Genomic DNA, 22,297 nt, shown 5'->3' with positions numbered 1-22,297 from the left:
TAGACTCATCAGGAGAATCCAACCATTTCTCCAGGCTAAGATCATCTCAATTCTATAGGAACTGAAAAGCTGCATAAGATGGCCAGATTCCTTAATTCAGTGAGTATTCATTGAGCCTTACTATATGCCCAGCACTACGCTAAGCCCCATCAGGGCTATGGCAAAAAGGAAGACTTGGTCTAGTCTTACATTCTTGTTGTAGTGACCTGGCACATACACACATGCGTGCACACATATACCTAGCCCCCGCCCAGAGGAATGCATTAGAGAATAATTATAAAAACAAAACAAATCAATCAACAGGTATGAGTTAAGGATTCCTAGATGAGGTGAACTGAATTTTGATTTTGAAGGAGATGGTAGGTGTGGACTATTAAAAAAGCCAGAAGAGAATGGTCTAGATCTAGGGACTGTAACAGACAAAATATGAAAACGTGAACAAGCAAGTCCCTCCTGGGTTAGGGAGTGCTTTGCGGTGGTGGGGAGCCAAGAATCAAGCCATGGTAGAAAGTCATGAGATATAGAGTTGGGAAACTCTGTATATGTGACTCCCTGGTTCTTTCCCTAAACCCAAGATACCAAATTCTTGCCAAGGCCAGAGGTCCTGGATCCCCAGACTGATAACAGAGGTGGTTGTTTTTATTTAGCGCACTGGGTTGGAATCACATAATTACTTAATTGATTTTGCTTTAAAATAGAGTTGGCCAGGAACACCCACAAGATTTGTTTTTGCTCACTGCTTAATAAAGCCCTGGAACACTAAGGGAAAGTGATGACAGGACAGCCTGGAGTCACCTGGGCCTGGACTCCCCCAGGTCCCAACCAATGGTGTGGCTGCTATGGTGCACATTGGTGGTGGTGGCAGGGTGCTGTTTGGCATCAAGTAATTAATTTCCTGAGCACAACTAGAGTGGGAACATTGATATATGTCTCTTTCTCAGCAGAGTCTCACACCTGATGGCCTGTCCAGAAGCGAAAGAAGTTACCTGACAGGGAGGTCCTAGCTACTCTGGGGCATTTGCATTCAGATTGGTCTGGGCTGGGGGGTTGATTCTGCCTAGCTATAGCTGGCTGAGACATATGGAGAGGAAAGTCGTGGTGGAAGAAGGGGAGAGTGGAAGGGAGAGGAAGAGAGGGGAGAAAAAAGGAGGGGAAGAATGAAAGGGAGAGGAAAGGAAGGAGTTCTTCAGTGGGTGGCCTGGCCTTGGTTGATTACTCTGTAATGCTGAGAAAGTACCTGTCTGTACTTTCCAAATTCAAGTCACATTTCCTCTGGATTTTCAAAGACTCGGGACATAAAGGTCACCTTAGTGACTTGGACTTCAGGGTCTGCTTCACTCTGATCTACAGGGACTCCATACTGCTCCCTTTCCTCTCTACTCACCAACTCCACTTCTCTTCAACCTCTTCTGTCAGGACTGATGTGAAGCCCAACCACCAATTATTCACACAGCTTGCCAGTGAGTGGGGCCCTGTAGTCCCTTGGGCTTTGCAATCTTCCTAGAACAGGGATAGAGGAGGGCCTGGGCTGAGTTTGAAAGTGAGAGTCAGGGAAATGGAGATGGAAGACACCAGTTTCCTCTATCCATTCTTCTGAGTGCCCCTGCCTCAAGGAACTATCAAAATGCCTAGCACCCCGTTGATTCCCCTGCTCAGTCTGAACCTACTAGCTTCTCTCAACTATAGCTGTGCCTCAGTACATAAATGCCATGGGCTTCCCAAGAACCCAGCCCATGACAGCCTGCAAAGGCACACAGGTGTCTGGTAGCTCTAGCTAACCCCTCCCCACCCACACCAGATATCACCAACTTCTGCAGATTCCTGAGGGACTCTGGATATAATCCATGACTTCTTACCACACATCTTTCTGCTCTCCATCCACCACTTCTCATTTCCTTACCTGGAGCAGACAGCTTAACTCATGTGAACCCCACAAAGCACCGAGAAAGACTGCTGGTTGGCCGTGATCCCAAATTGGCTGGTACATGGCATGGGCTATGAAGTATTACCTGCTCCTCAAAACCATACCACTCAGTGGGGCATTCCGTACTATCTCAGTCTGAAGCACTTGCCCGCCCCCCCCCACCTCCCCCCCCCCGCCAACATTACTGAGAAGTATCCAGTGGCAGGGAACTGGTATTTATTTTGCATTCCTTGTGCTGGGAACACAGCAGGTGCCTATCCAAAGCTTTGCAACTTAATGAGAGTCTGTATCATTTCCCCTAGCCTGCTTCGTTCTTCACTTCGGCCTTCTTCAGTCAAGATATGGAGTTGCAGAACTACTTCAATGTGAAAAGAGCTCAATTTCACCAGTAACTCTCCCTCCAGATCTCCAGAAAAACCACTGTCTCAGTCCTGCTTCTATCAAATAGCTAAGAGATGTTTACGGAGCTGTATGTAAAAAGCTACTGAGCTAGAGATGAAATTTTTCTAAGCACCATGAGGATATTGAGTGAATTGATGATACATATTATTTCTCCCCAAAATGCCCAGGGCCTCCATGGACACCAACCACTCCTCATTCACTACCCACCCAGAGCCCCAAGATCTCCATCTCTCCACTCTCATCCAATCCCTTCGTAATCCTGTGCACACTGAGGAGCAGCAGATGAGCTACTGTTGTAGAGATCTCGACAGAGGGGCCTATTCTGGCCAAGGGCTGAGAAGAGGTTGCAGAAGCTGCACTTACTGCATCTGTTTCTCCAACTGCCACCTGCTCAGAAAATCGAACCTTCACAGGATTGGATCTTAGCTTGGCCTTCTTCGCAGCACTGATGAAGGCAGATTTCGGGGACTGGAAAAAAGAAGAGGGCTGATGAGTTCCCCACCTCTGGGAAAAATCTGACCTTTCCCACGCTGGAGTTAAGATTTCTCAGTATGGGTACACTTTCCCTTACTGATCAATAAGTCAATAAATAAGTATTGAGCCCTTACTAGGTGCAAGGCAATGTGCTAAATGCATCTTTATATGATTGGTTTGTTCTGAAAAAGTTGGGCAATGAATCAAATATGGGTAAATTGAATGCTATTGTTAATGCTCTAGGCTTAAGGGGGTTTGCGAAAAATCTTTAGCAATAACATACACTGAATTTTTATATAGTTGATTTTCTTAATTTGAGATATACCTAAATGATGGCTTTTATTACATCTGAATACAAACATCTCAAAGAATTTACAGAAATGATCTTATTCATCTCATAACTATGCTCCTTAGGAAGACAGCTCATAGAAAATATTATTTCAGATGTGTGAGTAAAGGGGCATAGCACTCTAAAATGATTTGTCCACAATTTCTACACTATTCAGGAACAGAGATGGTGGAGATTTTACTTAGGTGTCCTGGCTTTCTAATTCTGGGCTTGTTACTACTTTGTTCATCCAATTCTATAAGAAATGCCCTAGAGGTTATTATGCTGAATGAAATAAATCAGACAGAGAAAGATAAATACCATATGATTTCACTTATATGTGGAATCTAAAGAACAAAAAGAACAAACTAGTCAAAAACAGACTCACAAATACAGAAGACAATCTGGTGATGGCTAAAAGGGAGGGGTTGGGGGGGGCTGGGAGAATGACGTGAAGGGTTAAAGAAGTACAAATTAGTAGTTAATAGATGGTCACAGGGATGGGGAGCACAGAATAAAGAATGCAGTTGGCATTAATGTAATGGCTAGGTGGAGAGCCAGAGAGGAGAAGGAGCAATTAGGGGAATCATTTTATAAATTATATCAATATCTAACCAATGTACTGCATACTTGAAATTAATAAAATTAAATCTAAAAAATGTGCCCAAAGAAACAGCTAGGCTCTTTAGATCTTGAAAACTGCCCCACAAATTCAGCAGGACACATGGTTAGCAAATGCTGCAACTAAGTCTTCCCTGGGTGTTCCTTGAAAGATTCAGCAATGAATAAGACAGCCCAAACTCCCTGTCCTCAAGGAGCATCCATTCTAGGATGGAAAGACAAATTACAAATATCTTTTAGGTAGCAAATAAGGACAATGAGGACAAACTGAGCAGAGTAAGGGACTACATAAGAGAAGGAGCAAGTGAGGGTAGAAGTGATGGGGGTGTTATTTTAGACAGGATGGTCATGGAAAACCTCTCCAAGGAGGTGACACTTAAGAGGAGACCTAAAAGAAGTGGAGGAGAGAAGCCAGGAAGGATACCTGGAGAAAGAGCCTTCTAGGCAGAAAGAACAATGAAGGCTCTGAAGTGAGAGTAGGAGTAGCATGTATGAGGAATAGCAAGAAAGCCCAGTGTGGCTGCAGCAAAATGATTGAAGGGGAGGCCAGAGAGGTCCTGCTCCGAGAGACAGCTTGGTGCTGGGTCACGTAGGGCCCTATAAACTGTGTAAAGTGTAAACAGTTTTGGATTTTACTCCACTGGATGGTTTTGAGCAGACAGGGTCTGACTTGCATTTTAAAAGGATGCCTCTGGCTGCTGTGTAGAAAATAGTGTAGGAGTATTATGGACAAAGTAGGGAGGCCAATTAGGAATGTACTAAAATAATACAGTTAAAATACGATAGTGGCTTGGGCTAGGATGGTAATAATGGAGATGATGAAAAATGAGTGAATTCTTGATATACTCCGAAGACAGAACCAAGATAATATGTTGACAGAATGGATGTGGGAGGTGAGAGGAGTCAACAGGAAAAAATGGAGTTGCCATTTTCTGAGATGAGGAAGACTGGAGGAAATCAGGGTTGGGGCTTCTTCAAACTGCCTCCCCTACCAGCCTTCCCATGGAGCCTAAAATCCAGAATTTCTTTGTGTAAAGGCCCTGAAGGTCTCTGCCAGCTCAGAAGGCCATACATTAAACTATTTTCTGCCGTAAATGCTGTGGTTGAGATTCATTTACCAGATCAGCCACAGGAGTGCAGGGCCTTAAGATAAAGACACACCAGAAATTAACTTCCTCATCAGGTCTGGGTCCCTGATCCCAGCTGTGTTCTCTTCCTCAGCCGGCAATCTCCCTTCTTACAGAGAGCACATTACAGAAAGCCACCTGTTCAACCAGAGTCCAGTAGAACCTCAGGTAATGGGTCTTGATCTTGCCTACATGGCAAAAAAACCCCACAAAAAACAAACCAAAAAAACAAAAAACAAAACGAAACAAAAACAAAAACAAAAACAAAAAACTGAAGGAGCTTTTAAAACCTGATGTTCAAACCCCACTCCAGACCAATTACATGGAATTCCTGGGGATGCGGCCCAGGTATTGGTATTTTTTAAAAAGCTTCTGATGATTTAAAAATGCAGCTAACGTTGGGAACCCCTAAGCTAAAGAGACCTTAGACTTCTCATTCTGAGCCATGGGAACATTTTGTTGGCAGCAGACAATACAGCACAAGAAAATCTAGGGCTGGATATCACTGCAGAACTGCAGAAAGCGATTACACTTTTGATTGTTCATGGGAGTCAAGAAATGACTTTGCATGTTGCACAGCTTGGCGCTCAAATCCTGGTGAGGGGCTGGAGGCTGTGGCAGGAGCGACAAAAGGGGGCAAGAGAGAATGATCTGTAGCTGTGTTCAGGCAGCTCTGCTGACGCCATCTCCACAGTAGTCCAAATTTCCACTTGAGGTGCCACAGACATGAGGCAGGTGAAATCTTCATTTTACCTGACAGACACCCTCTCCTTTCTCTGTGATCATCTGTCATCAGATGCCCTCATGCACAGTGTGGAGCGAAGCATCTCTAAAGACCTAAATGAGCCATGCAGTCCACCCTTCAGTTTTACATGTAAAACGGAGGCTTGGGAAGAGGATGTGGTTTACTTAAAATATCAAAATAATTTTGTAGTGGAGCTGAAACTAGAACCCAGATGTCCTGAGTCTTGGATTCGTGATTGTTCCCCATGGCAGGCTAAAGCTGAAAGTCCACTCCTGACTTTTCATCCACTGATTCTGGTTCTACCTTGGTCCTCTTGAATGGATTTAAACATATGAAGAACCCCAACTGGTATCCTTTTATGTATTCGCCTATGGGGAGGGGACAGCCTCCTTGCTATCCCTACTAAAAGTCTAATATTAGATGCTGTCCTAGAGATACCACTATGAACAAGATTCGGATATTTATAGGAGCAAAATCATGAAAGAGTACATGAAACTGCCAATATTTTCAGGAATTATAGTAATTTTTTTATGTCTGTCGTAGAGCTATTTTCAGCTTGTTTGTGTCATATTCCTCATTGACCCTCATCCTGTTGGTCTCTAAAACTCCACCCTATTCTCAGTCTTCAGCTTCGATCACTGATGGTGACTCACTCATTGCCAGCTGGTCTCTGCCTCATGTCACAGAGTCATATCTAGCCTTATGCTTTGACACAGGTGACACCTGCTTTGCAGTATGGATATGAGGGGCTCTCAAAGGTCACCCTGTCCCAAAGCATCTTCAAAGTTCGGCTATTGGTCCTGAAGTTTTTAATACTCGGGTCACTCATTTCAATTAAAATATTGAGAATTGAGAAGGCCCTGGTCAAAACGTGAATGTGTTACCAGAGCGAAGTAATGAACACAATTCAGGGGCCAGCAGACTATGGGCCTGCATGGGCCAAATCTTCCATGCCACCTGTTTTTATAACTAAAACTTTATTGGAACATAGCCATGCTCTTCATTTATATATTGCCTTTGGCTGCTTTTATGCTGTCACTTATGGCCTACAGAGCTTAAAATATTTACTATATGACTCTGTATAGAAAAAGTTTGCTGACCCCTGCACTAATTCATTAGGTGTTTCTAAAACTTTCTTGATGATAAGAATTACTGGGGAGTGTTTGTTAAAACACAGATTTCTAGGCCCATATTAGACTTAAAAAGTCAATCTCTGAGGGAATGGGGCCCAGGAACTTATGTTGTTGAAAATGTCCTAACCCATTAACTATAGATTAAGTACCTTAAAGCTGGGACATCTGAGCTCTTCACTGACCTATTTTCCCTTCAAGCAGCTGTGAGTCTCATTTTGCAATAGTCTCCCTTTCTGGCTAAAATGAATTTTGGCTTAAAACACAGAACTAGAATTGCTAAGTACCTCCGTGGCCACTGCAAGACCCTTAAAGCAAATATAAAGCCAGCAGCTCGGTGGAGTGAACAGTAGAGGAGAGAGCCTTCCTCTTCCTCAGGATTGATTTCAGCATCTGGTAATTCTCTGGCCATTTTTAAATTTGCTGGCTCTATTCATACAGATTTTAGGGTTGTATTCACTCATATCTTGGCCAAAGTCAGGTACATGGCCAAACATTTTAATGCATGATAGTGCCCTACTTTGATGACTATGAAAGGATTTAAAGAGGATAGAGCTCAGGTTTCTGAAGCTTTTACAGCATCCTGATTCTCCTTTCTGCTGGCTCACTATCTTTGATATCTGAGCGTACTTACAAGCAAACCCACAGCAACCACTGTGGGAGCCTGGGACAATGGAGGGTCATTCTGGTTTCATGCACCTACTGATAATGGACTCCGGGGGCCTTCCTTCCTTCACTCAGAATCACTTGGAGGTGAACATGTCCTCTCCTTGATTTCTGAGGCCCAACGCAAACCGTACATGACCCTCACTCCGCATCTAATGACTAGTTAGGTGGTTCTTCCCACAGCTCCCTGGACACAGTGGACTTCTTCCCATTTCTGTGCCTACTTCATACACTTTCTTTACCACCCCTGCCCTTCAGGGCCTCCGGTGTTCCTTTTGCTCAGCTAAATGACACCTCTAAACTCCAGTTCAAATTCTACTTTGGTCCTGAATCCTTCTCCAACTTCTCCATTCCCCTTCCTGGATTTCCTACAGTACTCCTTGTTAATCTATCTACATAGCCATTGCTCCTATTCCCAACCAGGTTATAAAAGAAGAGATGACATTTTACATTACTACATCTCCCCCTAGCACCAAGCATAGAGTAGTGCAGAAAAAAAGGTAGTAATTGATTGCTAAGGTTAATAATGAATTACTTAATCAGTTCAGCAAATATTGTTTGAGTACCTACCATCTGCCAAACACTATATTTCAAGAAGCTCTGTGGAAAAAAGTTCTGCAATGGTTTTCATTATTTTGGCTTCTTTTTCTGGCCAGGGGGCTCCAAGCAAAGGGGATTCAGGCTCTTTGGGTACAGGCTAAGTTTTCAGAACCAGCAAATTAGAGTTGCATTTGAAGGGACTGTCTACTTGCTGTGCCATTGCAGTTCACACTCCATTACCTTATCTATTTTAAAATATTTATTGAGGACATACTATGTGCCAAGGTCTAAAGGTACCAAAATTAATACATAGTCAACCATGGGGAATAGTTGGTCACTCAAAGATTAAAAAACACCCTTAAATAAATATGGGCTTAATAAGTGACTATTTATGCAGAATGGTTTGAGGGGCTCTGGGAAAAGACTCCTGTGAGTGTCCAAAATACACCCAAATAGTTTGCCATGGTTAGGAATCACTCCATTAGAAAGAAAATGTCATCTGAAAGAGACTACATATTAGACCAGCAGCTCCTGATATGTACCTTGGCTACATATCTGAATCATTTGAGGAGACTTTTCAAAAGACCAGTACCTGGACTCCATCCCCAGGGCTTCTAATTCAATCGGTCAGGGCTAGAACCCAAGTAAGAGGTTCTCAGGTGGTTCTAATGTATAGCCTGCGTTAAGAACCACTGTATCAGACCATTATCAGTCAAGGAATGTAGGAGGTGGCAGGAGCCTTAGAGATTGTCTGGTCCAATGTTTCCCAAATTCTACCAAGCATCAGATTTACTTGTGGCTCCTATTAAAAATACAGATTCTTGGGCCACATCCTGTACCTATTGGAAGATAGTCTTCTGGAAGAATTGGCGATTAAGCTTTATGAGGATTTTATTATGAGGAACATTATGAGGATTTAGTAAGAGGCAGCAGTCTCCATGCACCCATGAGACGCCAAGTGCCTGCTATGGACTCAGTATTATGTTCTATGATGTAGGGGCTATAACACTGAACATATGTTGAGGGTCTTCAAGAATCTTTCACTATACCTATAGAGAGAAGATTCTTTCAGTTTGTTTTTGTTCTTCATGGTAGTTATGATCTATAGTCACCTTGAAAACTGAACTAATGAATACTAAACAGTTGTTCCTAGGGGAAGTGTGTGTGTGTGTGTGTGTGTGTGTATCTGTATCTCACATAGATTATAATTCTAAAAGCTGCTCATCCTGGTAGATTCTATTTTCTGTATTTCACCAGGAGAAAACAAGGTTCTAAAGTATTACGTGATTTGCCTGAAGCTGCCAGAGTTGGGATTCAAATCCCATCCAACTGTCTTTAGTGCCAGAGCTTCTTGCACTACACTGCACTGCCCTCTACCATCGCTAACCTTTGGTTATCTCTGTATGACAGCTGAAACAAAAAGACAGAGTATGTTGCCTTGTTTGACCTCAGCTGGGAACATGTGCATTGGAAAACTCAAAATTTTCATTCTCTGCACATGTCCACAAATGACCAGGAAAGCATTGTGAGTATTAATTTTGTAGTTACAAGTCCATTTTAGGAAATAGGTGAATTTGTAAATAATGAGAATCAACTCTACATGTATGCAAGGTTGACATTCAGTCGGGATGCACTGGTATGGCCTCACCTGTTGTAAAATATTGAGGGATTCTTTCATACTGATTAGTAAGTGGCTACTGCCCTAAGCTTCCTGAGTGCCACATGGCATCTCCCCTGAGACTTCTATATATAAACAATCAGCTGAAGAGTTAACATATGGCAGTCAGGAGGCCTCCAAGACTGCTCCAGTGCCTATGGTTGGCTTATATTCTGATCGGATGGTCCTATTGTACAGGTTGCTAATTGTTTTGACTATCATCCCTGTGTGTACATGTTCCCCAATTTCTATGTTCCATGGCTTTAGAGAAGATAAAGCTAAGGACTAGAATGTAAGCCCTCTGAGGGCAGAACCCTGTCTGTCCCATGCACTGCTATATTCCCAGCCTGGAAGAGCACCTGGAATAGTAAGCAGCCAGTAAATGTTTGATGAAGAATTAATTAATTAGAAATTCTCACTGAGGTTGGTCAGGCAGAGTTGCTTGGAAGACATGAGTCCCAAGCCAAGTCTTTAAAGAAATAGCCACCTATTAGAAGAGATGTGGACTAGTACAGAGACAGAAATCTGAAGGGCAGTAAGGACTAAGAAATGTATAAGGAGAAGTAAAGTAGCCTGGCCATAGCACAAAGGCCATTGGATGGGACAGTGGGGGCATCAGAACTGGGGGGCAAAGGGGTGTTGGAGGCACTGGGATGAGAGTTGGGACAAAGATGGACACTCGAATTTAGTTTAGTTCAGGTTGCTGTAATGGCTAGAAGTTGGATTTCTTTCATTGCTTCAATAAATATTTATTGAGTATCTACTCTGTACCAGGTGCCGTTCCAGGCACTGAGGATACAGCAATGAACACAACAACTGTCTCTCCCCAAGTGGAGCTGAAATTCGAATAAGGGAGAAAGACAATAAATACATTCAAATATAACATTTCATGGGAATGCAAAATGCGACAGCCACTCTGGAAAATAGTCTGGCAGTTCCTTTAATAAACTAAATATACAATGGCATTTTTGGGCATTTGTCCCAGAGAAATGAGAACTTGTGTTGACAAAAACCGTGCACAGGAATGTTTCTAGCAGCTTTATTCACACCTGGAAACAACCCAGAAGTCCTTTAATGGGTGGATGACTAAACAAACTGTGGTACATCCACAGTATGGAATACCATGGAATACTACTCAGCAAAAAAAAAAAAAAAAAGGGAATAATTAATAATACATGCAACGATTTGGGTGAATCTCAAGGGTATTATGCTGAGTGAAAAAAAAGCAAATCCCAAAAGGTTACATACTATATTATTCCATTTATATAATATTCTTGAAATGATGAAATTACAGAAACTGTAGAACAGATTAGTGGTTGACAAAAATTGGAGGGTGGGGAGGAGGTGGGTGTACATATAAAAGGGCAACACGAGAGCTCTTTTTAGTTAAATAACTGACCAGTGTCTTGACTGTGTTGATACACGAACCTACACATGTGACAGACTGACATTGAACCATAACTACACATTGTGTTGCTATCTGGGCTTTGGCTTAGTTTCGATATTGTACTGTAGTTATGTAAGATATAGCCATAGGGTTAAGGGTACACAAGGATGTCTCCACTAGCTTTGCAACTTCCTGTGATTCTACAATTACTTTTAAAAAAGTTAAAAATATATAATATTTCAGTTATGATGGAAAATTAAGAAGTATCAGGAGATAGTAACAGGCAGATGCTGTCATAGAAAGGGTAGTCAACAAAGGCTTCTACAAGGGGGTGATATTTGAGGAGACCTGACTAACATAGTAACTTGCAATGGGTCTCTGATCAGAACAGTTCATTCTAACCACACAACAAGCATATTTTCAGGGGAGAAGTGGTAGCAATTTTCATGGCAGAAGATTGAGGAGTGGGGACCAACTTCCCACTGCCCACTAGGCAATTGCATATGTGCAGTAAGGTGGGGAGGGAGGGACCTATTGATAACACCCACTGAAGAGCAGGATTTCCCTGCCCAGAGACAGAGGAGAATGAGGATAACTGTGATTGAGAAAGGTCTAGCTGCCAGGAAATGTGTGTGTGTGTGTGTGTGTGTGTGTGTGTGTGAGAGAGAGAGAGAGAGAGAGAGAGAGAGAGAGAGAGAGAGAGAGAGAGAGAGAGAGAGAGAGAGAGAGAGAGAGAGAGAGAGAGAGAGAAACAAGCTAGAGGAAGCAGACATGCGTGTGTGCTTCATACCGACATAGAAGAAAGCTAGGGGTCATGGAGAGAGATAGCTAGTGCCAGAGTTCGAGTTAAACCTTGTCCCCCTAACTTGCACCTGTGCACTGTCTCTGGCTTTGCACAGAAATGTCATATCTTTCTGGGAAATCTTTTAGTCCATCTCTGCCTGGGAAATCCTGCCCCATCCTTGAAGGTCCAGCTCAGGCGCATCTTCATCCATGAAGACTCCCTTGATATCATGCTCCCCACCCCAACAGATGTGACCTCCCTGTGGCTTTGAGATGGTGGTGGGACATCAGTGCTGGTACAGGGGAGTGTTGGGGACACGGGGGAGGGACAACCAGGCTGGAGATGGAAGGAGAGCTCAAATTTTGTACATGAAAGTTTTGTACCTGGATTTGTATATTTGAGTAAAAATTACTATAAGTATACAACCTAGTAATGGACACTGAGCCTTCTGAATCCAACTCTTGAGGAGAGGGTCCAGGGATTTTTACTTTTAATAAGTAGTCCTGGGGACTATGATCAGGCAAGTTTGGGAAATACTGTTCTAGTCTAAACCCTCAATTTACAGAAGAGGAAACAGGTTCAAAAAAAGTAACTGAACGATTAACTGGTCACACAGCCAGTCAATGACCGAACCAGGACAAATGTCAACCTGTTTGTCTAACTATGCCTCCCCAGCAACTTTATGTTAAATCCTTCCCCACCAGTGTTGGATCTCATACATTGCAGGCCATTTAGTAAATACTTATATGAATGAATAAGTAAGAGTAGCACCCACCATTTGCAAGGACTTTATGGGAGTTAGACACTAGACAGATAAATTTTGATGGGGCCCAGCAAAAAAGATGTAGAAAGTATGTCTGGAGCTGTGGCAGTGGCAAGCTTGAGTGGGGTTAAGCAGAGGGCACAGGACAGAATATAGCACTGTATAGCCCTTAAAAATCCTCAAGCCTTGGATATGAGAGGAGACAAGATGTTCAGAAGGTATGCTTTAAGTTCACTCTGAAATCCTTGGCTAACAAAATGTTGGTCCTAGTCTCTCCTCCCACCCTCTCTCCCATCACTGTCACTTTCTGATATGAGGTCCTCTTGTCTCAGTCAGGAGGAAAGGCAGATGGCAAAGAGGCTAACTCACCTGATGAGTGTGCAGAACTGTAAGAACGATGAATTCCTTAGCGGTCCTACAGAGAGAAGAGGGAACAGGAGAGTAGTGTATCATGCACTAGGTATTCATCTAGCACAAGAAGGAACACCAGAATTTTCCTGTGGGCTGCATTCAGGTATATGGATTAGTATAGAGGGCAATCTGAGTATCTGCATGGGTGCCTTGCCTCCCATCACTTGTAGTAGCCAACATAAGCCATCTGTATAGGTCCACAAAGGCATCTGAAGATGATATTACCGTTATCTCTGAGGTTATAATTTTTCAGGTCTTCTTTTTATCTTACTTCTCATATTCCCTATAGAAATCCCCAAACCTTAGGAACGATTTTATCTGTAGACTAGAAAATTTTCAAGGAAAACTAAGAACCTGAATTATGGAACTCAAAGGGCACACAGTCAGAGTCTTGGGAACCATGTACCATGATTATTGGCATTTTGATACTTAACAAAAGGGAAAATTCAAAGGAAAAACCCAAAGGAGGTCATTTGGTCATCATGACTCATACACAGCAGTTTTGTTTTAATTGAAGGACCAAAATATGAGTGCCAGGGAGCCACAGATGGAAGCCAAGACTCTCCAGATAGCAAATATTCCAAAGGATGAAGAATTTGAGACTCTTCTGACAAGAATTATGCCAATGAACAAACAGGATGGGAGGTATAAACATTTTCTCCCAGGAATAGATAACACTTTTAAAGAACTGAAAGTACTGGAAATATTTTGCCTTGAAGGAGTGTCCCTTTTCCTTGCTGGCCTTTTAAAAATATTTCTTGGGACAAAGGTATTCAAGAAGCAGAGTCAACTTGCCCTTGGTTCTGGTCATTCAAGAGGAAGCAGACAAGGCCAAGGTCCCCTGCTTAAGGACTTGGGACATTACCCATATTCAACATGGCAAAGTTCAGAGATGAATCAGCTCCCGGGTCTGGGAAGCTCCCAGGAGAAGAAAGTTGTGTTCCAGGAAAAACACCACAGGAAAACCTGTCTCTTGAACAGGGAGGGGGCATAGTGTAAGTCAGATTATGTAAATCTCTGCTCTGGCCCCTATCATGTCTCCCCATTTCATGTAAAACAAAGCCAAAGTTCTTATAGTGGCTACAACTCTACCGCTCCCTTACCCTACTCCACACACTGGCTTCTCTCCTATTCTCCAAACGTGCCATACACATTCCTGTCTTAGGGCCTTTTCCCTTGCTCTTCTTTCTTTCTCCAACAACCTCACCTCCTTTGTCTTTCTTCAAATGTCACCTTCTCAATGATGCTGACACTGACCATGCTATTTAAAGTTGCATTATGCACCCCTGTGCCCAGCACTCTTGACCTTCTTTATCCTGATCCACTTTCTATTCTTCGATAACATCCATCGACTTCTAGTATACTGCATGATTACTTATCATGTTTATTGCTTATATTGTGTCTCCTTCCACTAGAATGTAAACTCCAATGCAGAAGTTTTTGGTCTGCCTTATTCACTCCTGTATATTCAGTGCCTAGAACAGTATCTGATGCACAGTAGATAATAATAAGTATTTCTTGAATGAATGAAAGAATGAATGAATGATCCACTAACCCCTGAGGTTATCAAATGAGTGAGCTCCGTTTTGACCCTGAAGGAGTTCTGGACTCCCTCAAAAAATTGGGCTACCTTGTTCCAGGGTGCAAAGATTACCACTGGAAGCAAAGCAAAAACTTCTGAGGGGCTGGGGCTGAAAGAACCACAACATGCCCGGATGGAGTTGAGAGAACTCACCTCATACTGGTGTGGTGGTAGAGTTAGAGAAAGAACTTGCAGTAGAGACAAACTAAAGGTCATAAGGGACCAGACACATTCCAAGATATTGAGCTTGAGGTGGAGCATGTCAAGGAAAACCTGCTCTAGACTTCGGGAGAGAGCATTCCAAACCCCTCCAGAGCTAGAGAGAGGGTGCTGTTCCATACACACAGTGCTAAGCCTGCCTTTGAAGTGGAGGCAGGGGGTTGGGAGCAAGTGGGCTTTGGGAGAACAAGAAAGATGAATCAGTTGAAAACACTCTGAACCAACAGTGTTTGAAAGAGATGGTGGCAGAGATGGAACAGACTACATGAGGCAGAGAACGACAGAGAGAACATGGTTCCATTTTGGGGGAGATAGCCAAGGTTTCCAAAACTGAGGTTAGCCCAAGGAATTTAGAACCTTCACCTCTATCCTCTCATTCTTTATTAACAAGTCAGTGCAAGAGGGTGTGTGGGTGGTATGTATGTATGCATGTGGTGCAGTGTGAGGTAGGGGAGTGTGCATGGTGTATGTGTGTGTGTAAGCATGTTGCACACATGTGTATGGAACGTGTGTAGTGTATGGTGTGTGGGGTGTGTGGTGTATGGTGGCATGGTATATGTATGTGCAGGGTGTGTGTTGTGCGCAGTGTGCATGTGTGTGGTATGTGACATGTAGTGGAATGGTGTGTGTGTGTATGTGTAGTATGTGGTGTGCATGGTGTGTGTGTGTGGTATATGATGGCATGGTGTGAATCTGTGTGGTGTGTGTGTACTATGTGATGGTGTGGTGTGTGTGCTGTGTGTGGTATGTGGTATTCATGGTATGTGTGTGTATGGTATGTGTGTGGTAGCTAGTAGCTTGGTTTACATAGGGGTAAGAGGGGGAAATCGTTGTAGTTATTCCCATGTACAGATGGTGGTGGTCCTAACACTCCTCTCATCTACTTCCATCCATGCAGGACATGAAGAGGTAGCATACACTGTGAGCAAAATACACAATAGCAGGTTCCCTTCCTCAACCCATTGGCCAGGGATCTGGATTTTCTTCTTCTTGTTTTTCTTGTTGGGCATGGGGCGGGGGGAACAATGTCTTCCTCATACTGTGCTTATCTCAGAGTGTTCTTTTAATGGCATGTTTGGTTCTCATTGGTCACCTGGTCTGTCCCACTGCACAGTAAGTTAAAAACCAAGGGACTCGAATGAGGGAAGAAGCTGGGTGGAGGGAGTGAGGTGAGCTCTTGCAGGAGGCTGTTCTTTGTGTTTGCTCACATCCCAGAGAAGGCTAAGCCAGAGTGTGTGAGGACCACTGGGGCTCCAGAAGGGCTGGCCACTGAAGTCCTGCATAGCCAGAAGCACTGGCTAGGGCTGCTGTTCCTGGGAGGGCTTCTTTATCAGAGCCAGGGAGGATTGTGGTAGCCCTATGCCACTAGTGAGGCAGGGCAGGGGACAGTGCTCAGCTCCTGCCAAGGCCCAGAAGGCCCCTGTTACCTGATGAGTTCTATGAACCTCTCCCTGGGGGCTTCACTCACGTCCTCCTCATTAATAGCCACAATCTGGTCACCAGCCAGGAGCTTGTCCTCAGAGGGGCCTCCTGCAGAGGAGAGGAGAGAAGCGTGAGGGCTTGGGCCAACTGCTGGGAAAGTGCAGGTCTGAGCAGGAGTCACCAGTATTTGAGGGAACTGAAGCAGATGCTGAGGCCTACAGGAGATGGTGCAGGCTGTGTGGTTCCAGTGGTGGGGGTTCTGTGTCATTGCTGCCTGTAACAGATGGAGGGTAGAGGACTGAATAAAGAGAATAGAGTGGACCTTCTTCAGCTGGGAGTGCTGTGGTAGCAAAGGCCTCAGATGAGGTTAATGAGTGTTCTTCTGGTTTGGTTATGAAGAGGAACACAGACTTTCATTTCACCAGGTGGCATCCACTCAGGCCCAAGGAATGACTTCCAGATTACTGGAGGTGGTACAGGTGACGGTAGGAATCTTCTTGCTTGAACATTATTCATACTTACTGCTCTGGAACGATTTAGGCATTCACTTGCCTGGGGCCAGGGGGATCAACTAAAGACCTGAAGGATTTATTTTCTTTCAGCTCTGAGGGATGCTCTTTTCCCATAAGTGAAGGGAAAAAGGCACAGACCCTAAATTATGGGCAGTTGGAAATTTGCTTTCTCTCCTTCCCATCTTTACTGGTGAGGTTAAGAAAGCAGACCTGTTTGAGGGATGTACCTTCTTGGTTGAGGTAGAGGGTGGGGATAGAGGAGAACAGGTAGTGCTGCCTCTGGCGTTTTGCAAAGATCTTCCTGGGGAAAAGCTTTTCAGAGATTCAAGAAGAATGAGAAGTCAGAATCAGCCTCACTCAACCCCAAAATGTTTAATGACATGTCCCAAGCTCACATCTCCTTGGACTCTTATTTGTGTCTGCTTTAAAGTACCAGATCCCGACTGCTCCCTCTCTCTAGAAAGAAGTGTGTTGTGCAGATTCCCCAAACATGAACAAAAACCAAGCAATTATGTTGCTTGAGCACACAGCTCAATGGCTCTGAAGCATGGGGCCTGTCTGCTGAGGGTATCTGTGCTGGCTCAGTCAGCAGGGTTTACCACTCCAATTGCAGTGGCCCTCAACCAAATCAGCAAATCCTCTCAACAGCACAGCGTCTTCAGGAGTAGAGAGTGTGGTGGAGAATAGTCCACTCTTTGCAGCCAGCCAGACCTGATCTCTATGACCTTGGACGAGACATTTAACCTCGCTGAGTCTCTCTTTCCTCATCAGCAAAATGGGAAAATACAAAGATCTAAACATATGAATGTTGGGAGGAAAAATGAGATGATGAATGTACAGCACTTAAAACTGTTGATTGATGTCAGTAAGAATTTGATAAATGGTAGTTATTATGTCCTCCAAGGGACAGTTTCTTCAACTAATTTCAACCTTCTGTCTACCTCTACCAAAAATACCAATCTTTCAGTTGGAGGCCACTCTACCTATTCTCTCCCTCCCTCCTTTTTTTCCTTTCCTTCTTTTTAATGAAAACTGTTCACATGGAAATCAACTCTCTGATCACAGTGATAGGTAGCATCAATTTACCACTGTTTTCACAGAATGGTTTATTGGCATGTTCAACCATAATCGTTCTTCTCCAGGATATTCCTTGTCTTTTTTTACGGTCTCAAATACAGAACCAAACAAGTCTTCTGCCATTGGGAACCACCTGGGCCAGAAGCAGCTCTGAGGATCAGCCCAATTCTTTGTAGGGCTGGGCCTGCCAGCCCCATGACTTTCTGTGGCCCTTGCCTGTAGCTTTCATTCTCTCCACTCCTCCAACTTTTCCTCTTCATTATACCACTTGAAGCTGACACCCTGATCTAGCCTGAGGGCTTCCTTCTACCCTGTGAATTCTATCTCCTTTGAAATGAAAGAAGGGGTTCCTCGTGGTCTGTTACTAACTTTTTTATCTGGTTCCTCTTACAGAGGACAAATTTGACCTGTGATCAGAGACTCAAAACCAGTTTCCAAAACTGCATGACTAACTTAGGTCAGCCACAAACTCCTATACTGAATTTTTTTCTCTATTTCCTCTAGTTGAAGAGAGAACTTACAAAAATCCTTTTCTTTTCCTTTGAGGGTTGCAAAATTCATGAAACTTCTGCTAGGCCAGTTTGTACTCTGGCTGCTCTTTACTGAGTGAGAAACTGTTGTAAACATCTAAAGCCTCAGGCCCAGCAAATTAAGAATAAAGCTGCTTTCTGTTTTTTTTTCTGTCAATGTCTAGCAGATTTGGAACAAAACAGTGCTTTGGCCATTTCCCGTTTCATTCATGATGGCATGTTACACAGTTCAGGTGGGACTTCCGCTTGTTCCATCCCACATGGCCCCATTTAAGCCCCACTTCTCCACATGGCATCAGACAGGCTCAGGTGCAAATCCTGGCTCTGCTGCTTTCTAGCTGAGTGTCTCTGGACAAGTCACTTCTCATTTTCTTTCCTTATTTGTAAAATGAGAATGATATTACTTGCCTTGCAGGGCTGACTATGCAGATTAAACAAGATGATGTAAAGCACACAGTAGGTGCTTAATCAATGGTAGCTATTCTTATTGCCACTATGGCATTCAGAGATTTCATTCTCCACTCCCCTCATCTCCAATATATGGTCTGTATACTGATTCCAGTCTTCAATGGCTGACCTTTCTCATGAGTATGTACTAGTCTCCACAGCCTGATGATTAAATTCTTGGGGATGGAAACTGTGTCTTGTACTTCCCTACAACCTTGCTGGGCTTAGAGTAGGCAATCTATAAATACTTGTTGAATTGAAATTAAATATCTCATCCAAGGCAATATGGCTCTTCTATGAAGGTTCTATGCAAAGGGAAGCTTTACTAAGATGCAGACCCTACCAAACCATCAGCTGCAGCCTTAGCCTAGGGCTCCATGCAGCCTCGATTGTCCATGCTAATTAGTCTCAAAAGAACAGCTCCATCACACAGTGATTGGTTGGCAAGTCTTCAATCACTCTCCATGAATTCCTTCAGAACACAGTGTACTCAGGAGCTCTGCTCTTTAAGATGAGTGGGCATTGGGGGTTAGGAGCCAGGGCCAGGGAAACACCCTGTGGGACACCTACCTGGCCTCACAGATCGCACCACCACAGGCCTCTCACTGCCAGCCACGAAGCCAAAGCCATATATAGGGTCTCGGTGAATGGTCACTTGTTGCAGAGTCTCTGCTGGCAGCTGCTCACATTCCATATCATTTGTGCTCTCTTCCTGCATCACATTACTGGGAGAAGGGGAAGATGGGAGCAAAAAAAGATGCAAAGGCAACTAAGCCTCAGAACCAGCTGGGAGGGACACCAATTAGGGTGCTGGCCATGGCACCTGGGAGTTCACACACTTCTGCAACCAGCAGAGGTGGTGACTGTCTCCTATTTCAGATTGGAGGAAAAGGACTCTAGAAAAGAGAAGCCACTCATCTATAGGGCCAGAGCCAACAGAGGAAGCTGGTACCACAAAGCCTGACATTAGGGTTAGTCTTTTCCTCAAGATATTGGGACTCTAGAAGGAACCTAAATGCAAGTGTGTTACTTTTAAAGTTAATTGGTAGCAACCACTGAACTGGCTATTAGGTCCCTAAGAGAAATCAAAACCTTGAAAGAAGGAACTACAAAACAGACAAGTAAATCAGGAAGAAATGTGAAGTTGTTTCCAAATGTGGAACACTTTCATGAAGTCTTTGTGCAACTTTAAACTTTAATATCCCTTAGGTCATATATAGCAATAAACGATTTAGATGGCATATATAAACAAATGGGCTGATGTTGAGGGTCATTGCTTTACACAACTGTACATAATGCCAGCTTATTTCAGTTAATAGGGCAACTGGAAAATGGCTCCTGTGGGCAAGAAGGGGAGTTGTGTCTTGTGGCTATCAGCAGACCTGAACCCCTGATGAACTCTGGGAGAAGAGAAATTGCTGCCCCAATACTCGGGAGAGATTACAGATGGCTCTTCCGATGCCCACAACTTATGTCACTGAAGCTTAGGAATTGCACAAGGACTTTATAAAGGTTTCACAGCAAGGACCAAGCTGAGGCATACTGCAGGCAAGGATGGGCCCAAGCACAGTATTTGAATGAAGAGTCCTGAGTGGTGAGGGCATTAGATGCCAGGGACAAGAGAAGGAGGTAAAGAGGGCAATAAATGGCTAATGGATAGAGTATGGTAGGTAGAAGTGGAAGAGAGGGCAACAGAGCCAAGAGACCCAGAGCCTGAGCTCCCTCACTACTCTACCCTTTGGCTTCCTGGCCTAATACCCAAGTTGAGTCCCCTGGTCTCAGTGTGTGTTTTCTTGAAAATTAAGGTTACAGGCAGAGCCCTTCTGAACAAGATACAGAGGGCCAGGAACTAATTAATCAAACTAGTATAAAGTTTGTAAAAGAAATGGGAGGTCTGACACTATGAGAATGATTGATGACTAGTTAAGGATACCAAATTCCTCAGTAGCAAATTGTTTCAGGCAATTAGGTCATTTATCAGGACACAAATTCAGGAATTAGAGAAGAACTTTAGGACTATTCATGGGGGAAGATTTACAATAATTGTATAAAAGAGAAATTCATAGTTCTGGGCTTGTCTCTCTTGTAGAACTCGGGAAGAAAGATAGACCATGGCTGATTTGAATTCAGCCACATCAACTCTAGCTGCACACAAGCTGGCTTGGTGTTTGTCTGTCACCCCTTAGGGAGGCAAAAGGGGCTGCCAGGATAAGGTCAAGCCTTCTGAAGGAGAATTCAGAAACTGGTTCCTTCCCTCCCACATTGCTAAGACAAATGGTTACTTTTCAACAGAAAGTCACTTAGAAGCTGGAACATGGCTGGCCAGTGTCCTGGATAGGCACCCTCCCAGAACAGGGATTTGGTGACAGTGGCCTCAGGCTTGCGCCTCTCTCATTTCTGCTCCTGGTGGCAAGCAGGAGCTTGGCCTTGAAGGGAGCCAGAGAACAACTTCCTGCAGCTGTCGTCTTTCCTTATCCCTGGGGCTGCTTTTGAAATGTGCCTTTTGCCTCCTGTTATCCCACCTTATTGACATGAAAAGGGCTTCTTCTTGGCATGACACCAACTCATTTCCAACATGGACACGAGTCAGGGCAGGTTGAAGGATGAGAGCCTGTGGGGCCGTGAAGACTGTGGTATAGGGAGCAGAGACACCAGCAAGTAAGATCCAGGCATATGTAGGAGTGCTCTGTATACTATCCTGAGCTCAGGGCCCCCTGGCCACTGCAGACTCAGTTTTACCACCTTTTTCTTTTTCTGAATATGGGGACACTTCAGTCATCACTTGGTCTTTAGGTACCACCAATGTTGATGAGAGACAAGCTAAGAGCCTTTTGTGACACAAGCATTCTGCTTTACTGTTTTGACTCATGTTTATCCATCAACAAGTATTTATTGAATGCCTACTCAGAGTCAGGGTTCCAGGGGACATAAGAGAACTTACAGAACTCTGCCATCAAAGAGTTTCTAGTCTAGTTGTGGGGCAGGAGACAAATGTACACTGAACAAGAAAATTAGAGTGGTAACTGAGAATAACATATGAAGTCTATCATTAAGGTCCAAGTTGTGTGTTCAGAGAAGGAGCTAGTGGAACTAGGGAGAACTCATGGAACAGGCAGGGCATGATGAAAAGAGACAAGAAGCCAAGCTCTGTGCATGGGCAGCCCCCATCTTCCCACAGGGGACCCAGTTATTTTTCTCACATCCATAGGCATATTTCCAGGTGTGACTGGAGCATATTTACCCCTGGCTCGTTCCTGAGTTAGACAAACTGTCCCTAACTAGATCCTCCCAAAATTCTGCAAGCAGCCCTTTCCTCACACTACCTAGGCCTTCTGATGAATCTGTGGTCAGAAAAGAAACACCCCCATTAACAGACCAGAAGGCCATTTTATAGTGCAAAAGGAAATTGTCCCTTTCCTCCTGGGGTTTGTATCTTTCTGTGTCTACAGCTCAGTTCTTCTGAAATCTGCCAAGTGTCTGAAGACTTGGGAATGACACTGAAGGCAAGCAGTGATGGATGACAGGAGCTCAACCTTCAATGGGTCATGC

The 22,297-nt window shown here is 43.9% G+C and overlaps 1 protein-coding gene across 8 annotated transcripts in view; it reads right to left on the bottom strand.

Moving 5' to 3' along the window:
• Nucleotides 1-22,297, bottom strand: part of FRMPD3 (FERM and PDZ domain containing 3) — a 130,330-nt gene that overhangs the window by 40,635 nt on the left and 67,398 nt on the right. For 2 of the 8 annotated variants that reach the window (XM_036226675.1, XM_036226671.1), the window contains 3 exons: nt 16,188-16,290; nt 12,918-12,963; nt 2,690-2,794 (listed from right to left, as the gene is read on the bottom strand). Coding sequence is in view for 4 of the 8 variants with exons in the window: in XM_036226671.1 (XP_036082564.1) it covers nt 2,690-2,794; nt 12,918-12,963; nt 16,188-16,290 (254 nt within the window). In the remaining 4 variants the exon portion in view is untranslated. Of the gene's footprint in view, nt 1-1,384; nt 2,053-2,689; nt 2,795-12,917; nt 12,964-16,187; nt 16,294-19,318; nt 19,474-22,297 lie in introns of those variants that run through there. The other 6 variants (XM_036226669.1, XM_036226672.1, XM_036226678.1 and 3 more) reach the window with 6 other exon arrangements.

This window comes from Rousettus aegyptiacus, unplaced genomic scaffold (assembly GCF_014176215.1).
Source record: "Rousettus aegyptiacus isolate mRouAeg1 unplaced genomic scaffold, mRouAeg1.p scaffold_m13_p_9, whole genome shotgun sequence".
NCBI lineage: Eukaryota > Metazoa > Chordata > Mammalia > Chiroptera > Pteropodidae > Rousettus > Rousettus aegyptiacus.
The sequence above is the reverse complement of the archived record's forward strand: the minus strand, read 5'-3'. Positions and strand labels throughout refer to the sequence as shown.